Source organism: Protopterus annectens, chromosome 6.part0, assembly GCF_019279795.1.
Source record: "Protopterus annectens isolate FY-2018-M chromosome 6.part0, PAN1.0, whole genome shotgun sequence".
NCBI classification, from domain to species: Eukaryota; Metazoa; Chordata; order Ceratodontiformes; family Protopteridae; genus Protopterus; species Protopterus annectens.
In genome coordinates, this window is record NC_056737.1 from 990,795,686 (window position 1) to 990,816,638 (window position 20,953).

The 20,953-nt window shown below is 43.6% G+C and overlaps 1 protein-coding gene across 2 annotated transcripts in view; it reads right to left on the reverse strand.

Annotated features, from left to right (window-relative positions):
* The window catches only part of NPC2 (NPC intracellular cholesterol transporter 2), a 429,334-nt gene that overhangs the window by 223,016 nt on the left and 185,365 nt on the right, over positions 1 to 20,953 (reverse strand). For both annotated transcript variants that reach the window (XM_044074627.1, XM_044074626.1), the window contains one exon: positions 7,429 to 7,536. In XM_044074627.1, coding sequence (XP_043930562.1) covers positions 7,429 to 7,536 — 108 coding nt within the window. The remainder of the gene's footprint in view (positions 1 to 7,428; positions 7,537 to 20,953) is intronic.

Below are 20,953 nucleotides of genomic sequence, written 5' to 3' on the forward strand. Positions count from 1 at the left end.
ACCCGGCTCCACCAGCACCGACTCCAGCGGTGCCGAGGCTATTGGAGGAGGAACCAAAACAACAGGGTGGACAATCGGCTCGAGCCGACTGGGCTGGAGCCGATACTAACTTTGGAAGACTGGAGACTGAAACAGCCTTTGAAGTACCCTGTCAATATCCGAATCGGACATCCTCGAGGACCGAGAAGAGACCGATCGGGGCCGAGTTGACTTCTCCGCGGTTCCGAAGACTGGGGACCGGCTCCGAATAGTCTCAAGTATTATCGGCGCGAGGGAGATTCCACCAGTACAGCAATTTCCCTCTGGGCCCGCCCAGGACTTGGCGCGGTAGAAGAGAGTGGTGTGGGTTTTCGGCTCCAAAACCATTGGAGAAGGTGACCCACCTCTCGATGCTCAAGCTCTCGGCTCCAAGGACAGAGGAGTCGAGGCTGGAGGCACCGAGGCAGACCGTTCCGACCTCGGCTCCGAAGTCCGTGGAGCTGACTGAGAAGCCTGCCTTGATTTCTTTGCTGTCTGCTCCGACGGACTGGTCGGAGCCGAAGATTTCTTCTTCCTGGAGGGAGAGGGGGGGGGGGAGAAGATAAAGCCTCCTCAAAGGAAGGGGAGATCATCCCTTTCAGTATCAATTTGTTTTTCCTCTCTTGGAGGACACGGGAGGAAAAAGCGTGGCATACCTGCGACTCTGAAGGTGCTAGGCCTAAGGCCCTAAGCAATAAACACACAGAGAGTGATCATCCGTTATCGACATTTTGTACCCACACTTGGTACATTTAAAACCCGAAGGTCTGTGTTCCTTCGACATCACTAGCAAGCAACCAAAAAACAACTAGGGACAAAAATTAAGCACACAAGCCAAACCCCTCTAACTTAAGCAGGATCGACGAAGGGAACTATAACAACGCTCTAACAGAGCACGAGGGCAAGGCCCCTCTAACTAAAACGGGACCATAGAGAAACAAATACCACACAAAACAATTATACAACAATTTTACAACAATTTCTTTAAAACAGCAAGGCCTGAACACGGCCCGAAGAACCCCCACCAGTTAAAGCGGGAACCTAACTCCAAGAAAATCACACAACTTTTTCCACAACAAAACACTCAACAAGTGATAAGTAGCTGTTAAAACAGCTTTTGGGTGAAAAATTAGAAAAATTCTGACAGAAAACTTGTCAGTAAAGAGTACTTAGCCCAGCCAAGTTGAGACCACGTCTATTGCTGTCAAGCGGCAAACGAGATCTGGGGAAGTAGTGGTGGTGCATCCTGGGATGTAGAATAGCTCAGCCAATTAGAGACTTCGCTCTATAGTATAGCGTGCCGAGTCGGAGCCGAGGATCGGCTCCAAACCCATCAGTACAGAATGTAGGCAAGATAGAATCACATAACATCAAATTTTTCAAATTTTTATCCCTTCTTGTGGTAAATTTTGGGGTAGTACCCAATTTTTCCAATAGCTCTTTATCTTCCGTGAGAATGTTCCAGTTCTGACACACAATGTTTTGTATATAAAAATAGTCCACATTGAATGTAAGCACAAAATTGGAAACAAAAGAGGAGGTGTCAGAAATTCCCGGGTTGTTCAATGTTGCCTCATCTGGGATTTATGGGGTACTAGAATTTCTTTGTACCATACTAGTATTTTCAACTCTAACATATCCAAGAATAGGTTTATATATCCCACTAGATCTCTTTATTACTTCATTTATAATATTATCCAAGAAGTCACTAGGGTATGATCTTTTAATAAACATTTGTTTTAGTAACTGACATTCAATGTTAAAATCCTCCTCCTTTGACACCATTCGTGTCACTCTCACTAATTGTCCCTTTACTACACTCAAAAAATATAGGAATGTGTTTGAGTAGGAGGGTTTTCTGTATATTTTTGCTTCATACTTTTTATCAATGTTATTTTTAACTAATACATCCTTAAATGATATTTCTTTCTCATCAAAATTATATGTAAATTCATGAAAATCTGTACTCTGGTTAAAATATTCAACTAGATATTTAGCTTGTTCTTTATCACCTCTAAATAGTATGAATATGTCATCCAAAGAAAGTGTGAAGTACACTGTTTGTCCGTTGATTTCATCATTATTAATCACAAAGGAGCCTTCCCAATAGTTCATGACTAAATTCGCGAAACTAGAACCGCATGGAGACCCCATGGCCACTCCTCTTTTTTGATGATAAAATTTATTTTTAAAGTATATATAATTATGTGACAACACAGTATTTAATAGTTCTTCCACTAAAGCTATTTCTGATAGTGGGGCACCTTTATTCATAAGATTTAGGGTGACCCATAAGATACCTAAATCCTGCGGTATTTAAGTATATAAATCCCTTACATCCACCGTTAGGAAATTGTGTTGTTCATTAAATTCTAATTCATTAATCCTTTCTAAGAAAGACTCTTTGCATATTCCAGTTTCTGTGATAACATATTTCTTAAGAATAGAGTCAACCACTTTTGCACAAGCATAAGTTGCAGAGTTCCTGCCATCTACAATGGGCCTAAAGGGTGGATCAATTAGGTTTTTGTGAATTTTAGGTACTCTGAATATATTGGGGGCTATGGATGCAGGCATAATCGTATAGTTATACATTATCAACATCAATTCGTCCCTCAATGAACAAATCATTAATATAAATTTTTATCCTTTGGTTAGCCTGGTTGTATTTATTCAGGGAGGCTTTAGTATATGAATCAGAAGATAGCAATAATTCTATTTTGTTCTCATAATCAATCGGGTCCATGAATACCAGACCACCCCCTTTGTCTGGTTTCATAATATGAACTTTAGATTCTTTCAAATAATGAATACATTTTTGTCCGTCCCTTGTTAAATTCCCCTTGTTAAATTCCCCTTTATTACCATCTTCTTTTTCCATAAATCAGTGTGGAAAATCAAGTTCACATACTTTCTCAAAGGTATATAAAAGATTATGCAAAGGTGGATTATAAGTACTAGCAATCCTATATTGATGTGTAAGTGCCCTGTTCATATTACCCAACACTACTGATAGATTCAATTTTCTAACATACATTTTTAAATCGATTATACAATTAGTAACATTAAGTCTTTTTGATGGCACAAAGGTGAAGCCTTTTGCTAGCACATTTGCTAAATCAACATGGATATCTACTGAGGAAAAAAGTTATTAAAAACTCTGAAGGAGACTTTTCTATATGTAACTGAAAGGTTATTTGTAAAAAGACTTTGTTACCTCATTTATTTGCAATTGTTGTCTTTCTTTCGTTGATTGCATCTATAGTGTGTTCTCCCCCTCTGAAAACCCTGTTGATTATTAGACCACTGATTGTTGTTCTTCGGTCTTGCAATAACGCCATTACTTAGGTTTTGGTTCTGCAGATGCTCGCTTCTGCGTCGCCCACTTTCATTAGTCCCAGCATTTAAAGAGGAGTCTAGTTGCGAGTCTGTGTCATTCTGATGTCTTACAAAATCATTGTTCTCCCCTGCTGTATTTCGCTCTTGTATATTAGTAACTTGCGTTCACACGTTTATGTAATAAGTGCAACGCTGGAATGATTATACAAATCTATTATGGAGGTGACAGGTAGCTACCAAAAAATAAGCTGCTTCTTAATTCACACAGTCAGTCTTTGAGGTATTTATATTTATTTAACTAATGTTTCGAGTATATATTATGATAAAACAGTAAGATTTTAGAAATGTTTTTATTGTATTTAGAAACTTTTTATGGAAAACGAAGTATATCTCTTTTAAATAAGCATTGCAGAACATCAGCTGATTTTACTGATTTACAATTTAAATGTTACTAATCAACTTTTAACGTATCTGAAGTTGTTCAAGGATTGTAACCGAATGAAAAGCGCTTCATAAATAAAGGATTGTAGCTATCAAGCAAGGTTGCCACGATTGATGTTTTGGTTTCAGTTTTTTATTTGTTTTACTTCCCACTGGAAATGCTCCTTCATGGCATGAAAAGTTTCCCCAAAGGAGTAGGGAGCAGAAGCCAGGTATTCCTCAGAATCCGATTCCTCAAAGGAAGTCAGGCAGGGTCCTTTATGAGAGACATGCTCCTCCTGGTCAGAATCTTCAGCTCATTCAAAAGATCAGACAGATCTTCTGGAGTATGGTCCCTTTTCCATTTCCCTGCAGAAGATGCAATAGGGGGGTTGCCTGGATCGGACTAGGGAAATTAAATCCCCAACTAGCCTAAATCAAATCATGCAGATAACCCTGTGTGTGTGGAAGCCAGAAGGCCTAGGTCCAGGCCCAGAGGGCGCTTGAATGATCAGTGCTGCAGTAGCCACTCATTCCTCCACCTCTTATTTTTCAATGATTTGTGTTGCCAGAGTGAGGAAACTGGATTTGTACTTCCCTAGCACTGTCCTCTTTCAGTTAGCATGAAAGCGCTGAAAGGCTTTGTGCCCAGATCATGGATTTTCTCTTTGTGCCCAGATCATGGATTTTCTCCATCCTCGCTGGAGCATTCAATGGTCTGGGCATGGGGAAGGTGCCTGGAAGTTTTGAAGCTGGCTGGCTGTTACAGCCTAGGCAGGATATAACCCATACAGCTGAGGCTACTGCAGAAGTGATCATTTGAACATCTACTGTTATGACAAGTTTGCTTACACACTGCACTATATTCTTAAAAAGCACATCTGGTACTCTTAAAAAATCAGATCTACAGGACTTTGCCCTTCCATATATTCTGCTCAAAGTACCTAAGCTGTGCCTCTCATTTGTTTTAGCATGGGTACTTGCTACCACCAAACCAAGTAAAAGTTGGCTACTTGCTCGATGGGCCCCTCCAATAGCTGTGGAGTAGATCCAACATAATATTTATTCAAAATTACTGAATTATGTCTGGCTGCACTGAATATGAAGACAGGCAATAAGTATGGTGAAACAAACAGTAAATATTAGTGTCCCTCAGCTTCTTGTGAATGAATATAGTTTCATCCACCTGCTTTCTGAAATTGCTTACTAGTGAAACAGAAAAGGGTACTGCAGCTTACATTAGTCAGAAGGATGTAAATGGCCTCCCACTGGATGTCAGCAAGGGATGTGTTAATTCAGCACTTTTGGCAAAAACAAATGTGAGGAACAAAACAGGATATTCAGTACAGTACTGTGTAAGCATCAGCAGCTGGCTGTTTATAATAGAAACAATATTAAATTGTATGAATGCATGCAGAATGTGTACTGAGAATACAATGTTGGTAAAAGCACAAGAAGTTAGGTGGAGACCTTTAGGGAATAAAGTAGAAAAGCTCAACTAAGAATACTAATAGAAGTCTGGGCAGCAGAAAAACATAGTAATTGCAAGGAACAGGAAATAAACAGTATAAAAACAGAAATGCATTAATGGTTCGACAAAAACAGAGAATGCTAGTCAGTGTGCCAAATGAGGGGGCCAAGCAGCCATTTGCAGATAAGTACCATTTTTTTTTTTCGGGAGATGTTCCTCTCACCACAGTCTACCATCACCGCTTTTCTTTCTATATGGTCTATTAACCACACACTAGCTTAACCCTCTGGGTGGGGCCACAGACAAGTGGGTGAAGTTAATCTGATAAGTCTGAAGGAATGAGCCAACCAAAATGAGATGAGATTCATTGGTAGCATTTTGGTCATGTGCATACACATGCAACTCCTCCATTTTCTGTTCAGCATCAATGCTGCACTTTGTGCACCCCCTAACACACACACACACACACACACACACACACACACTCGCTCACGCGCTCACACACACACACACACTCGCGCTCACACACACACACACACACACACACACACACACACACACTCGCTCACACACACACACACACACACACACTCGCTCTCACACACACACACACACACTCGCTCACACACACACACACACACACACACACACACACACACACACACACACACACACACACACACACACTCGCTCTCACACACACACACACACACACACACTCGGCTCTCACACACACACACACACACACACACTCGGCTCTCACACACACACACTCGGCTCACACACACACACACACACACACACACACACACACACACACACACACACACACACACACACACTCGCTCACACACACACACACACACACACACTCGCTCACACACACACACACACTCGCTCACACACACACACACACACACACACTCGCTCACACACACACACACACACTCGCTCACACACACTCGCTCACACACACACACGCTCTCACACACACTCGCTCTCACACACACGCGCTCTCACACACACGCTCACACACACACACACACACACACACGGCTCACACACACACGGCTCACACACACACTGGTTCTCACACACACACACACTGGTTCTCTCACACACCCTCTCACACTCTCACGCACACTCTCACACACACAATCACACACACACACACTCTCGCTCTCTCACACGCACTCTTTCTCACACACACTCGCTCACACACACACACTCACACACAGTCTCACACACTCTCACACTCGCTCACACACACTCGCTCGCTCACACACACACTCTCCGCACACACACACACTCTCCGCACACACACACATGCACACACACTCGCACATGCACACACACTCGCACATGCACACACACTCGCACATGCACACACTCAAACTACAGTCCCCACAATTAAAAGGGCATGCAATTCATATGAAGCTCAAGCACCCTAAGAACACAGTTACCCTCCTTACTAATAAATGGCTGCACTTGCAAACAAGATTAGTCATTAGAAAGACAAATTGACACCTTAGCTCTTCATCATTGCAATAAAAACTAGTGTTTCTACATTCCATTCATTCTGGCTTTTCCAGTTCTCTGTCCATCTCTAGGTCTACCTGCTCCTTCTTCCTACCCTGAACTTCTCAGAGTGAGCTGGAGTTGACGTGGATCTTAAGGGCATCATGGGAGGTGGAGACATGAATTGCTTCTGCTGCTGGAGGGGGTTCATTACATGACCTACTCTTATTTAACTGCATCCCGACCCTGCATTTGTGGACAATGTTCAACTGCTATCATGCTCTGTGGACTATGCCTTCCCTCAGGGTGCGTCGCTGAACAACCTCCCCCTTGGATGGGCATACCCACTCCTCCTGACCTTACCTCAGATGCACGAGCTACTTATAGAACCCATGTCACCTTGACCATAGTTTGGACCTCTCCACACTAAGGGAGATGACATTTAATTTACGAGAAACTTCCAATGTGCAGAAATTCCAGTAAATTGGTTGTTGTTTGCAAAGAAATATTTGATTCTACAAGCAAATAAGAAAGAACCAATACCTTAGTGTTTGTACTAGGATATGACAGCATGGTGTTTATGAGGGCTAGTTACACAACTTTAGCATGGTTCTAAGGTCCCTTCTAAGATGCACAATCCATAATACAGAACTTGTACTTACTGCTTGAAAATGTCACATTGATTGCATATGTCTCTCCTTTACGAAGTACACAGGGAAAACTGGTGCAGGAGCTGATTTCCACATCACTGATAACACCAGTTTTTGAACCTATAAAAAACAAGAGAAATCATCACTCCGGTATCTACTGATGCACTGCAGCTCAGAAAGTCTGCACTAGTCTTTGAGGTAGCAAAAGATATATGATACAAGATTTGTCCATGATGCACTGCAAGCAAAACACACAATTACGTAGTTATCACAAGATGAGAAATCTAGGAAATCCATTAAGGCTCCAGTTCATTTTTCCCCTTAACGCATACAGTGGCATTTAGGAGGAAAGTACAGTTTTGTACCTACCATAAATGTAGATGTCCGAGAGGAATGCATCTGCAGTCTTTACAAATGGGTTGTCCTGTCGTCAGGCAGCCCTTCGGTCGGCCGGATTCCAAAGTCTGGGTCTGGCTTCGGCTGGTGTCGCACTCCACCCGACGTCATTGCGGCAGTTATTCGGGTATAAAGGCATCAGCCGACACCATTTTCCTCAGTGTTTCTTGCCCCAGAAGCCAGGTGCCCTCTTGGATGGCTAAATTTGGATAAATGCCAAAGATTCCAAATAGTAGAGAGCAAACACACAAAATAAGCATGTATGTACATATATACAAACAAATACACCATAATAGATCCCCCCCAAGCTAGCTGAAGATTGGCAAATACCCTAGGAGTACCTCAGAGGGGAAGGAGGGTGGGTAATCCTGACTGCAGATGCATTCCTCTCGGACATCTATATTTATGGTAGGTACAAAACTGTACTATGTCCTTCAAGGATGCATCTGCAGTCTTTACAAATGGGTAGAATACCATAGCTAAACTAGGGGAGGAGGAAATGAGAATAGATTATGGTGTAGTTAGGATCCCTTGCAAAACAGCAGTGGCAAAACCAGCACGGGATCTAGAGTAGAGAGGTAAGTTGTAATGCTTGGCAAATGTATGCACGGAGGTCCAAGTAGCAGCCTCTATAATGTCCTTGGTAGCCACTCCTCGTAAGAAAGCTGTGGTAGTGGCTGTAGCCCTTGTGGAGTGAGGCCTGATGTTCTCTGGAGTTTTCTTTCCATGGTAGGAGTAACAAAATCTAATGCAATTTCCTATCCATTTGGAGATTGTCTGTTTAGAAATTGGTTTTCCTTCCTTTCCTGTTGCATATGCTACCAGAAGCTGGTCAGTTTTTCTATTGTTTTTGTCCTGTCCAGGTAGTAGCGTAATTGTCTGTGTACATCCAAGGTATGTAAGAGCCTTTCTCCCCTGTTCTGTGGGTTGGGGAAGAAAGTAGGAAGGTGGATAGCCTGATTTAAAGAGACTCTGGATACCACCTTAGGCATAAATGTAGGATTTGTTCTCATGGACACTCTATCTTGATGGAAGATCAGGAAGGGTTGCACTGCCATTAATGCCTGTAGTTCAGAGACCCTTCTTGCTGAAGTTATTGCCAGCAGGAAAGCAGTCTTCCAGGATAAGTATTGTAATTCTGCTGTTGCTGCTGGTTCGAAAGGAGGAAGAGTCAGTTTTCTAGCACAAAATTCAAGTCCCATGCTGGCAGTGGAGGTTTCCTGGGAGGTTTTACATTTTTAATTCCTCTCAGAAACTGTCCGAGCAGAGGATGCGAGAAGACAGGAGGATCCAAGCTGTATTCTGCTGAAATAGCTGATGCATGTATCTTGATGGAAGAATAGGACAGGCCTGTATGGAAGAGCTCCGCCAAGTACTCCAGGATGTTGGCTATGTTCACCAGTGTCACATCTTGCTCCTTTGCAGTACTCCAGATGAAATATCTTTTCCATTTTGCTGCATAATTCTTTCTTGTTGAAGGTCTACGAGCCTCCAGGATTATGTCCTTAACCCTTTGGGATAAATTTGGGTTAATTGCTGTTATGTAATGTTCCAGGCAGTTAGCTGCAGAGTTTTTAGGTTTGGATGCAGGATGTTGTAGTTGGTCTGTGTTAGCAGTAATGGAATCAGGGGCAGTGTCCATATTTGTTCCCAGGACATGCTCCTCAGCAGTGGATACCAATGTTGTCTTGGCCAGTCTGGGGCTATCAGAATGATCCTCGGACGTTCCTCTTTGATCTTCAGAAGCACCTTGTGCATCAAAGGAAGTGGTGGGAATGCGTATGCTGTCAGGCTTTTCCAACTGAAAGATAGGGAGTCCACCTACCAAGCAAGTAGGTGGTAAGTCCTTGTGCAGAATTTCTTCAACTGGTGATTGAATGGGGATGCAAACAAGTCTATTTGTGGTAATCCCCATTTTCTTGTGATGGTTTTGAAGATGTCCGGATGCAGCATCCATTCGTGGGCATCTGTTGTAGTTCTGCTTAATATGTCTGCTAGAACGTTTTCCTTCCCTGGTACATAAATTGCCTGTAACTGAATGTTGTAGCTCAGAGCCACATCCCATAGGTCCAGTGCCAGCCGGCATAGAGGGTATGAGTGTGTGCCTCCCTGTTTGTTGATGTACCACATAACTGTGGTGTTGTCTGTCCTTATCAACTGGCCTTCTTGGAGAAAAGGTCTGAATGCCTGAATTGCCAATTTTACTGCCATCATTTCTTTTAGATTTATGTGCAGATGCAGCTGGTCTTGAGTCCATAGGCCTTGAATGCACTTGTCCAGCATGTGTGCCCCCCAACCGAGGTCTGAGGCATCTGTCGTGATGGTTTGTCTTGGTTGCCTTTTGCAGAAGGGCAATCCTGTGTTTGATTGGCAGGGCTGAGCCCACCATAGGAACTCTTGCTTCAGGCATGGGATCATTGGAATTTTGGTTTCTAGGCTGTGCTTGTGCTGGGACCACAAATTCTTTAGGTACCACTGTAGCTTTCTCATATGCAGCCTGGCATGAGGGACCAGTATTATGCAGGATGCCATGAAGCCTAGAGCTTGTAGCACTTTTCTTGCAGTTAGATGGTTCTGCTTTGTTAATGCCAAGAAGTAGAGAGGAAGTTGCTCTTTCTTTTCTGCAGTTAGAAATGCCATTTGTTTTGATGTGTCCAGTTCTGCACCCAGAAAGGTTATTCTTTGGGATGGAATCAGCCTTGACTTTTTTGTATTGACTGTATATCCCAGGGCTTGCAGCAGGTAGATGACTCGTTGTAAGTCTTCTGTTAGCTTGTTTTTGTTGTCCGCTTGTATCAGGCAGTCGTCCAGGTAGGGATAGATTTGAATCCCTGAAGTCTGCAGTGGCGATTACTGATGCCAGGCATTTCGTGAACACTCTGGGCGCAGCAGATAAGCCAAAGGGCAATGCTGAGAATTGATAATGCTCTGATCCTGCAAGAAATCTGAGGTATCTTCTGCAAATTGGTCTTATGGGGACGTGCAGGTATGCCTCCTTGAGATCTAGAGTTACCAGCCAAGACTCCTTGCCCAGCATGGGAAGAAGCTGCTGTAGGGTCAGCATTTTGAATTTTGGAACAATGAGGAATGTGTTTAAAGCGGACAGGTCTAGAATAGGCCTCCATTTGTTTTCTTTTCTTGGTACCAGGAAGAGTCTTGAGTAAAATCCCTTTCCTTGCTCCATAGATGGTACCTTTTCCACAGCTCTCATTCTTAATAATTGAGATATTTGTTTTAGAGCTTCTGCCCTTTGAGTAGGAGGTAGGTTTGGCATTCCTCTCTTTCCTGGTAGAGTATGGAAATGGAACCTGTAACCTCGGTCTATAGTTTGCAAAATCCATTTTCTCTTGTAATGCAGTGCCAGTTTCTTGAAAATAAGGTTAGCTTTCCGCCTAAGGGTGCTTGTAGTTGTTCCCTGGTAGGCGGTGCCACCGCCAAGTCACTGTGATTGAGTTGTTGTAGTGGTGGTGGCTGTATCTGTGCCTCGTTGGTTGTTACCCTGCCACTGGCGACCCTGTAGGCACCCTGGATTGGTTTCTGCCTCTAGAGCCTATTCCTGCCTCTTTGTGCCTTAGAGGAGTCGGAAAGGACCAATTCTTGGAGGGCCAGTTCCTGCTAAACCTTGGAGGTTGAACTTGTAAGAAATCTTTCACTGTTTGCACAGATTTTGCTTTCTCTTCCATCTTTTTTAGTACCTGCTGTGCAGGGGAACCAAATAAATTGACCTTGTCCATAGGTGCATCCAAAAGCTTTGATTTGACATGGTCTGGTAATGCCTGTTCTTTCAACCATGCATGCCTCCTGATAACTGTGCCAGTCATGGCTGATCTAAAGGAAGCCTCCAGTGCATCATAGCCACATTTTAAAGAATGGTTACTAACCTGCTGTATGTTATGTACCATTTCTTGAACATACTTTTTATCTAAAGATTCTTCAGAGGACAGTTTTTGAGTTAACTGGTCAAGCATAAACTCTTGATATTGAATCATATGAAATTGGCAGTTCAAAGCTCTAGCTGACAAAGTAGCAGAGGTGTAAACTTTTTTACCCCATCTCTCTAAGGACCTGGATTCCCTTTCAGAGGGGAGGGGGTTTTTAGAAGAAGTAGCTGCTACAGCTTTAGGACCCTGGGAGATAGTCTCTAGAGACTAAGTGGTGATGAGTGTCCGGGACCCTGTAGTACCTATCGGGCTTAGCAGGGGCCGGAGGTAAAGAATCAGGAGCAGTGCAAGCATCATTAAATGCATCATCAACAACAGAGAGAACTGGAGGTATAGCTAAGGGCCTATGCTGTGGCAAATGTAGAAAGGTCCTAAGCCTTTTTCTAGAGTCTGAGAAATCTTGGCCCTGCCACTGAAATTGTTCCCTCATAGCATGCAAGGTTTCCCCAAAGGAAAATTCCTCAGGAGGAGAGGCTGAAGGGATGGACTCCTCAGCATCAGAGTCTTCGTAAGGAGAATAAGAAGCCTCAGGAGGGTCTGTATGTTCTGAGTCATCAGAGGAATCATCTGTGGATACTGGCTCAGGGGCTCTGCTCTAGGCCTCTTTTCTGGAGGAGGAGAGGCCCTGTCTGGATGAGGCTGGGCTCCACAATTAAAGAGATGAGATCCTCAGCCAAAGAAAGCATATGGGAGCTGGTGCTGGGCCTGTGAGAGGGGGGCTTGGCAGGCACAGGTTTTGATGCTTTGGCTGCTTTAGCCCTGGCAAAGGCCTTAATAGACATAGCTGGAGGAGGCCTAGCAGCTCCACGTGCAGGGGTTGAAATATCCAGGGGGATGGTGTCTGATAAATCCTGTGAAACCGCAACAGAAGGTTGGATTTTAGAAGCCGGTTCTACCAGGTTAGAAGAGGCCTCGGTAGAAGGCATGTTATCGGCTGAAGAAAGAACCGCTTGCTCAGTTTCGGCCGAAACCGAGATACTCGTGGTTTGCTTAACCGCGGTTTCGGCCGAAACCGCGGGCCGCGAGTGTCGGTCCTTTTCTTTGCGTTTTTTGGTTATTTGCGTAGTCGGAGGATCCGGCGGCATAATGTAGGCAAAATCGAGCCGAAAATCTGTTCGGCAAAGTCGAGCGGCGTCTAAGCGTCCGCCGGTTAAAAGAAGCACAGGCTAGACAAGCTGCTACGTCGTGGTCTGGGCCTAAACAATGTATGCAATAGGAGTGGAAATCTTTATGAGGTATTTGTTTCCCACAAAATAAACAGTTATTAACTTTCTCTGACATCGGCTGAGGCAAGAAAGAGTCCCCAACGGGTACCAGCTTTATAGAAGTCTTCGAGTAGTATTCGGTAGTAGTAATCTCTGGATCTGACCGACCGGCACTTGCGAACAGCTTCTGCTTCGGGCGCCACGCGGCAAGAAAGACTGAGGAAAATGGCGTCGGCTGATGCCTTTATACCCGAATAACTGCCGCAATGACGTCGGGTGTAGTGCGACACCAGCCGAAGCCAGACCCAGACTTTGGAATCCGGCCGACCGAAGGGCTGCCTGACGACAGGACAACCCATTTGTAAAGACTGCAGATGCATCCTTGAAGGACATCAGCAATATCACAGAAGTATCTTCCTTATATAACAATAGCTTCTCATTGTATAGTGCTTTCCTAGTGTTAGCACCATTAAAATCACAAATAATAAAAAAAAAAAAAAAAAAAAAAGATTTTTAGTGCCACTTATTCTAGATCTCATTCTGCAGTTTTGCCGCATGCCACTTTGACTTCCTATGAAACCTTGCACTTTTCAACCTTATGATCAGAGCATTTGATACATTATTTGGCCCACAAAAGCATGTGAGCTGTTATTTCACTAATAAATGGACAGCACAAGACTGAATGGCAAAAAAAACTTAACAGTGAGAGACAGAGCAAGCCTGAATTAAGACATTTGTAGTCATTGCGAATTCAAAGAGTTTGCAAATGAGTACCTGCTAATGCTGAATGCTGGCATGTACATCTAATAAAATATTATTAGAAACAAGATGCAAAGTTTTCTTTCCTGATGCAGGTATTTACAGCTTTGACTACATATAGGTTTCATAGGTAGGTACTAGGCCATCTGCCCGAAGACATTTATAAGCCTAGCCGGAATGTGTTGGCTTTCGCCACCCTCTTAGATTAGTTCCCTGTGCCTCTATCCAGCAGAGCCATTGAAGTGATCCCTGGGTTAAACTTTGTTTCCCATCCACTCGCCAAGGTTTCTCTTGAAGAGGGTTAGCGAGGAGCTCGGCCTAATGTAGATTGGAATCTTGTTCCAGAGCATGGGATGTCTCTGGGACAGGAATCAATCCCTCCAGCACGTCCTATTTATTGTTGTGGTGAGGTTTAGATCCCTGGAGCGTGTGGCTCGAGGGGATATGGTTTTCTTTAGGTGGAACATGTGCCATCAATTCTGGGTTGGACATGGCTTTGTATGTCAGGCAGAGATCACCACTGAGTAGGTGGTATGCAACAGAGTACAGCTGGAGTTTCTTCAGTCGAGCTGCATAGGGCATCTGCTTGAGGCCAGTGATCCTCTTGGTGAGGTACTTCTGTGGTCTTTCCAGTTGTTGCAGATGTCTTGTAAGGTACATACCAAATGGGGCATTGTACTCTATGATGGGTCTGATAAGTGATGCATAGAGGGGCCCAATGACCTCTTTTGATCTGGATGCAAACCCTTTTGTGATTAGGTGGGCCACATATGATTTTCTAACCACTTCGGCAATGTGATTATCAAAGGAGAGGTTAATATCTACTTGGGTCCCCAGATCCTTTACTACATCTTCCGTATTTAGGGGGCTACCACCTATGTGGTAGTTTGTGGGTACTTTGTTTTTTCCAAAGGGGGTGATGATGCACTTTTTGGCATTTAGCTTGAGGCCATGGTTTTGACACCAGGTATCTGTCTCAGGGAGACCCTTTTGGGGGGGTCTAGTGCCAAGGTTTATTAGTGCTTGCTATGAGTTTTGAGCAAGTGCCGGTATGAGAAGTGAATGGTTTGAGTGCTTAAGTTGAAAGTTTGGCTAGTTCCAAGGGAAAAATTGAAGAGTACACTTTGTGGAGCCGGGAATAGTTATACCCTAGCTAACCGGTGCTGCCCGGCACGCAAAACAGCACAAATGTGGGTTTTATAGCAGGGAAATGAAAGAGATAGAAATTAGCCCAAAATGGCCAATACATTACTAATTTCTGGGCTGAAACCACTCCTCTAGGGGCAGATAGGCTGCTCAAAGCTCCCTCTCTCACAGTGAACAGAGAAACGTCCTTCTATCCAAGTAAGATATGGGCAAACACAGAAACTTATAACACAGCCCTGAATTCAGCACTAACCTGAAAACTGGACTATACTAGCTTAGAAATGCGGGAAAACAAGTATATATATATATTTTTTTCAGAAAATAAAGCAGATACAATCAAAAAACACTTTAAATTACCTGTTTAACTGTTGTAGGCTACACACTTGTGTGGATAGCAATTTCTGTGTATTTAAACAAAAAAAAACTTTTTTAAAGTGCAGGCAGCAACATATGGCAGCATCTTGCTGCTAGATACAGGCATACACTAAACAAGTGCACTGCATTGCAAACACAAACTTTTTAAATATTTGCTGCTGCCTGCTGATCAGCAGCCCTCCTCCTGAATAATGCACCCACTTATTCCTCAGTCACCAGGTGTGATGATCAGAGGCAGCTTTTTTTAATTAATTTATTTATTTTTTTAATACTACCACCTTGTGAGTGCCCACATCATACGTAGCTCATATGCAATGACCATCAGCACTGCACTTATCCTCACTTTCACAAGGGGCTGATGGGAGCAAGACTGATTCTCTAACCTACAGGAGATACCACACAATTGTTTACTAGGGAAGTCAATCAGCATGCATATTCAAAACTTTATCCTTTCAAACCTACCAGAACAGAAATATAAACAAAAACATAAATTAAGTAATCATAATGAAAGACCTGTAGGAGTGTGATCATCTTCAGTGATTTTTCTAGGTCAGAGGCATTAGGACAAGCAATCCAAACGTTCCTAAGTTGCTACACTCTTGCCTGCTATCCCACAATATCACCACAGCAGTGCTCATTGCCAATCTAAGAGAGCCATACAGATGCTAAACAGAGAGAGTCAAACACACCAGAAGACCCCCAACTCCAAAGTGGGGGAGGACCTCATTTTTTCAGCTCTACTGTCATGGTAAAGTACACAACTTTCATATCTTATGAGGGGGTAGTACTCAATCTCTGGGACAGCATCTAAAGTGCTTCTAAATGGGAGGTCTTTGGTAGGAAAACACACAATACTGCGTTTAAAAAGGATGTTCTCATCTAGAAGCCAAATCCAATTTATAGTGCCTGGTTAAGGTGTTCAGGGTAGCTTCATAAATACCATTTACTGAGGCATACCTGAAGAATGCTGATAAGGAGAAGACAATTCTCACAGAATGAGCCTTAGACTTATCAGGAAATTGCCTACCATGAAAGGCATAACAGAAGTGGACTCTGATGGAAAGCCACCTAGAAAATCTGATCTTAGAATAATTTCTGCCCAAGGATACAAGATGAAAGGATATGGAGACGTGTGGGTGCTTCCTGACACACTTGGTCCTACGTACACGAACTCCACGACCAACGCACCCTAATGCAGTGTAAAAGATTTTTAAAAGCCGGCACATTAGCACAAAAATGTGAATGGATGTCCTACGGCAAAATTCAGAACTGACCTTTACACAAAGGGCTGACATGACGAGAGACACACTGACCTTTACACAAAGGGCTGACATGACGAGAGACACAAACCAAATTAAAGTAATTCAGCAGACAAGGCATTAAGCTCAGAAATTCTCCTGGAAGAGCTAATAACCACCAAAAACAAATTGGTCTCGCAGAAAACTAAGTTCTGCTGACATGGCTTGTTCAGATGGAGACTGGATAAGCTTTTCCAGCCCAAAATGAAGGTCCAAAGTTGGAAATGGCTCATGAAAAGGACGACTAAAGAGGAAGGTGCCTTTCAGGAAGGCTTCACAGCATGTCAATAAAACTAGACACATAAAATCTTGGCCTTGATAAAAATTGGAAATAGAGAGGCTAAGTGGAACTTAAGAAAAGTTTTTTTTAAGTCAGAGGCAAAGATGCCAACTTAATAGTCCACTACAGTTAAGACTGAAGCAGGAAAGGTCTCTAATCCTTTCAACTCAGTCCAAAAAGAAAAACTAGTTCACTTGTCTCTTATGTTTTCCTTGTACTGGACTTTGTCTCTTATGTTTTCCTTGTACTGGACTTCTGTAAAAAAGAAAGTTAAAAAAAAAAAAAAAAAAAAAAGATCTGAAAAGAAAGGGTAGAAGCAACCACTGGAAAGTACAGTTTTGTACCTACCATAAATGTAGATGTCCGATAGATATGCAACTGCAGTCATAACATATGGGTTGTCCTGCCTCAGGCAGCCCTCGGTCGGCCGAATTCCAAAGTCTGGGTCTGGCGTCGGCTGGTGTCGCCTCCTCTCCGACGTCACAACGGCTGGAGTATAAAAGGCATCGGCCAACGCCATCTTCTTCAGTGTTTCTTGCCCCATAAGCCAGGTGCCCTCTTAGAAAGGCTAAATTTGGTAAATGGATAAAAATAATCCCAACCATGCACAACAGTAATAAACAGATACACCATAGGAGATACCCCCAGCTGAAGGAAAAAGGGGTAGGGACCCAAAAAGAAGGATACAGAGGGGTAGGAGGGTGGGAAAATCCAACTGCAGTTGCATATCTATTGGACATCTACATTTATGGTAGGTACAAAACTGTACTATGTCCTTCAAGAATGCAACTGCAGTCATAACATATGGGTTGAATACCACAGCCAAGCTGGGGATGGATGGAACTATGATAAGGATGGTGTAGCTAAAATCCCCTGCAGGACTGCCGAAGCAAAGCCTGCTCGGGATCTGGAGTACAAGGGCAGGTTGTAGTGCTTGGTAAATGTATGCACGGAGCTCCATGTAGCAGCCTCTAAAATGTCCTTTGTTGCCACTCCTCTTAGGAAAGCTGTGGAAGTGGCTATAGCTCTGGTGGAATGTGGCCTAATATTGGCTGGCACACCTTTTCCATGGAAAGAATAGCAAAATCTGATGCAATGTCCAATCCATTTTGAAATGGTTTGCTTGGAGATTGCTTTTCCTTGTACTCCAGCAGCATAGGCTACAAACAGCTGGTCAGACCTTCTGGTGGCCTTAGTTCTGTCCAAGTAGTAGCGTAGTTGTCTGTGTATGTCCAAAGTATGCAGTAGTTTTTCCCCCTTATTTTGAGGATTGGGGAAGAATGTAGGTAGATGAATAGCTTGATTTAGAGACACCCTGGAAATTACTTTTGGCATGAATGTAGGATTGGTTCTTAGAGACTCTGTCTTGATGAAAAATGAGGAAGGGGGGCACTGCCATGAGTGCCTGCATCTCCGAAACTCTTCTTGCAGAGGTGACTGCCAATAAGAAGGCCGTCTTCCATGACAGGAATTGCATTTCTGAGGTTGCTGCTGGCTCAAATGGAGGAAGAGTTAGTTTTTCCAACACGTAGTTGAGGTCCCATGCAGGTACTGGCTGTGTTCTGGGAGGTTTGATATTCTTTATCCCTCTTAGAAACCGTCTTAGCAGAGGATGCGAAAACACTGGAGGGTCACAGTTGTATTTTGCTGAGATTGCTGAGGCATGAATCTTTATTGAGGAGTATGAGAGTCCAGTATGAAATAGTTCTGCCAAGTATTCTAATATCGGAGGTATACTCAGTAATGCTGTGTCCTGACCCCTGTTGGCATTCCAGATACTGAATCTCTTCCACTTGGCTGAATAGGTTTTTCTGGTGGAAGGTCTGCGTGCTTCCAGCAAGATCTCTTGAACAGATTTGGAAAGAGAGTTAGGTGCTGAAGTCATGGTAGCCTCCAGGCTGTCAGATGCAATGTTTTCAGGTCTTGATGTACAGTCCTGTAATTGTGTTGAGTTAGGAGCAGGGGCCGTAGGGTCAGAGGCCATGGTTTGGTCCGAGTTATGGTCAATAGCAATGGGTACCAGTGTTGCCTTGGCCAGTCTGGAGCTATCAAGATGCCTGTTGGTTGTTCTGCTTTGATCTTCAGTATCACCTTGGTCAGCAGAGGCAGGGGAGGGAATGCATACATTTTAAGAGAATTCCAGCTGAAGGAGAGAGCATCCGTTTTCCAAGCTAGAGGGTGGTGAGTCCTTGTGCAGAACTTTTCCAGGTGATTATTTAAGTGGGAAGCAAAAAGATCTACGTCTGGTCTTCCCCATGTCCTTGCCAGTTGAGAGAAAATGTGAGGGTGCAGCATCCATTCATGTGGATCCATGAAATTTCTGCTCAGATTGTCCGCCAGTACATTGTCCTTGCCTGTTACAAACTGGGATTGTAAATGTATCTTCAGGCTCAGGGATTTTTCCCAGAGAAGCATTGTTAGTCTGCAGAGGGGATAAGAATGGGTGCCTCCCTGCTTGTTTATGTACCACATGACAGTGGTGTTGTCTGTCCTTATTAGCAAATGTCCCTGTTTTAGTGATTTTTCGAAAGTCTCGATGGCATGTATCACTGCCAACATCTCCTTTTGGTTTATGTGCAGATGTCTTTCCTTTGGCGTCCAAAGACCTTGAATGCATCTGCCCTCCATGTGCGCCCCCCATCCATGGTCTGAGGCGTCTTATCATTTGGTCTGCTTGAGCTCTGTTTAAAGACATGCCTTCGTTTAGTTGACTGGCTTGAGCCCACCATAGAAATTCCTTCTGCAGACATGGAATAAGTGGGATTATGTCCTCTAGGCTGTTGTTGTGTTGTGACCATAAGTTTTTTAAATACCATTGCAGCTTTCTCATATGAAGTCTTGCCAAAGGTATCAGAAGGATGCAAGATGCCATGAAACCCAGGACCTGCAGGATTTTCCTTGCTGTCAGATGGGAAAGCTTTGCTAGGCCTTTGAAGTACTCTGGTAAATGCTGCTGTTTTTCCTTTGTGAGGTAGGCCATTTGGTTTTCCGTGTCCAGTTTGGCTCCTAGGAATATAATTTGTTGGGATGGTAGTAAGTTTGACTTCTGAATGTTGACTGTGTATCCCAAGGCCTGCAGTAGATGCATGACATAGTCCAAATTCCCTTTTAAGGTTAGTTTGTTGTCTGCTTGTATGAGGCAGTCGTCCAAGTAGGGGTATATTTGAATCCCCTGCAGTCTGCAGTGTGCCACTACTGATGCCAGGCATTTCGTGAACACTCTGGGCGCAGTAGATAAGCCAAACGGCAATGCTGAGAATTAATAATGCTCTGTCCCTGCAAGAAATCTGAGGTATCTTCTGCAGCTTTGTCTGATTGGGACATGCAGGTATGCCTCCTTGAGGTCCAGAGTGAGCAGCCAAGACCCCTTGCCCAACATGGAAAGAAGTTGCTGCAACGTCAGCATTTTGAACTTTGGCACAATGAGGAAAGTGTTTAGAGTTGACAAGTCCAGTATAGGCCTCCATTTGTTTTGTTTTCTTTTCTTGGAACAAGGAACAGTCTTGAATAAAATCCCTGGCCTTGCTCCTGAGGAGGAACCCTTTCTATTGCTTTTATACTTAATAGCTTGGAAACTTGAGTGAGTGCCTCTGCCCTTTGATGATGTGGCAGGTTTGGCATGCCTTGTTTTATTGGTAATGTGTGGAAGTGGAATCTGTAACCTTTGTCTATCAAATCCAGAATCCAATTGTCCTTGGTTAAGATATGCCAGTTTTGTGAGAATAAGGCTAATTTTCCCCAAAGGTGCTTCTCTTTGAACATTTGTAAGTGATGCGAAAGTCAAGTCATTGTGATTGTCCTTGTGGTGCAGCTGAACTGTCGGCCACTTCTTTGATTTGGAGGTTGCCATTGGCGGCCCTGTAAGATCCTCGGTATTGCCCTCTACCTCGGGCACGTCTGCTTTTTCCCCCTTTGAAACTTGTCAGAGCCGGGGAAGGACCAATTCTTGGAGGGCCAGTTTCTGCTGAATCTGGGTGGCTGAACCTGAAGGAAATCCTTGACTGTCTGTACTGACTTTGCTTTTTCCTCTATGGATTTCAATACATCTTGTGCAGTAGCACCAAAAAGCTTTTGTTTTTCCAAAGGTGCATCCAGTAACTTTACTTTAACATGGTCAGGCAAAGACTGATCCTTCAA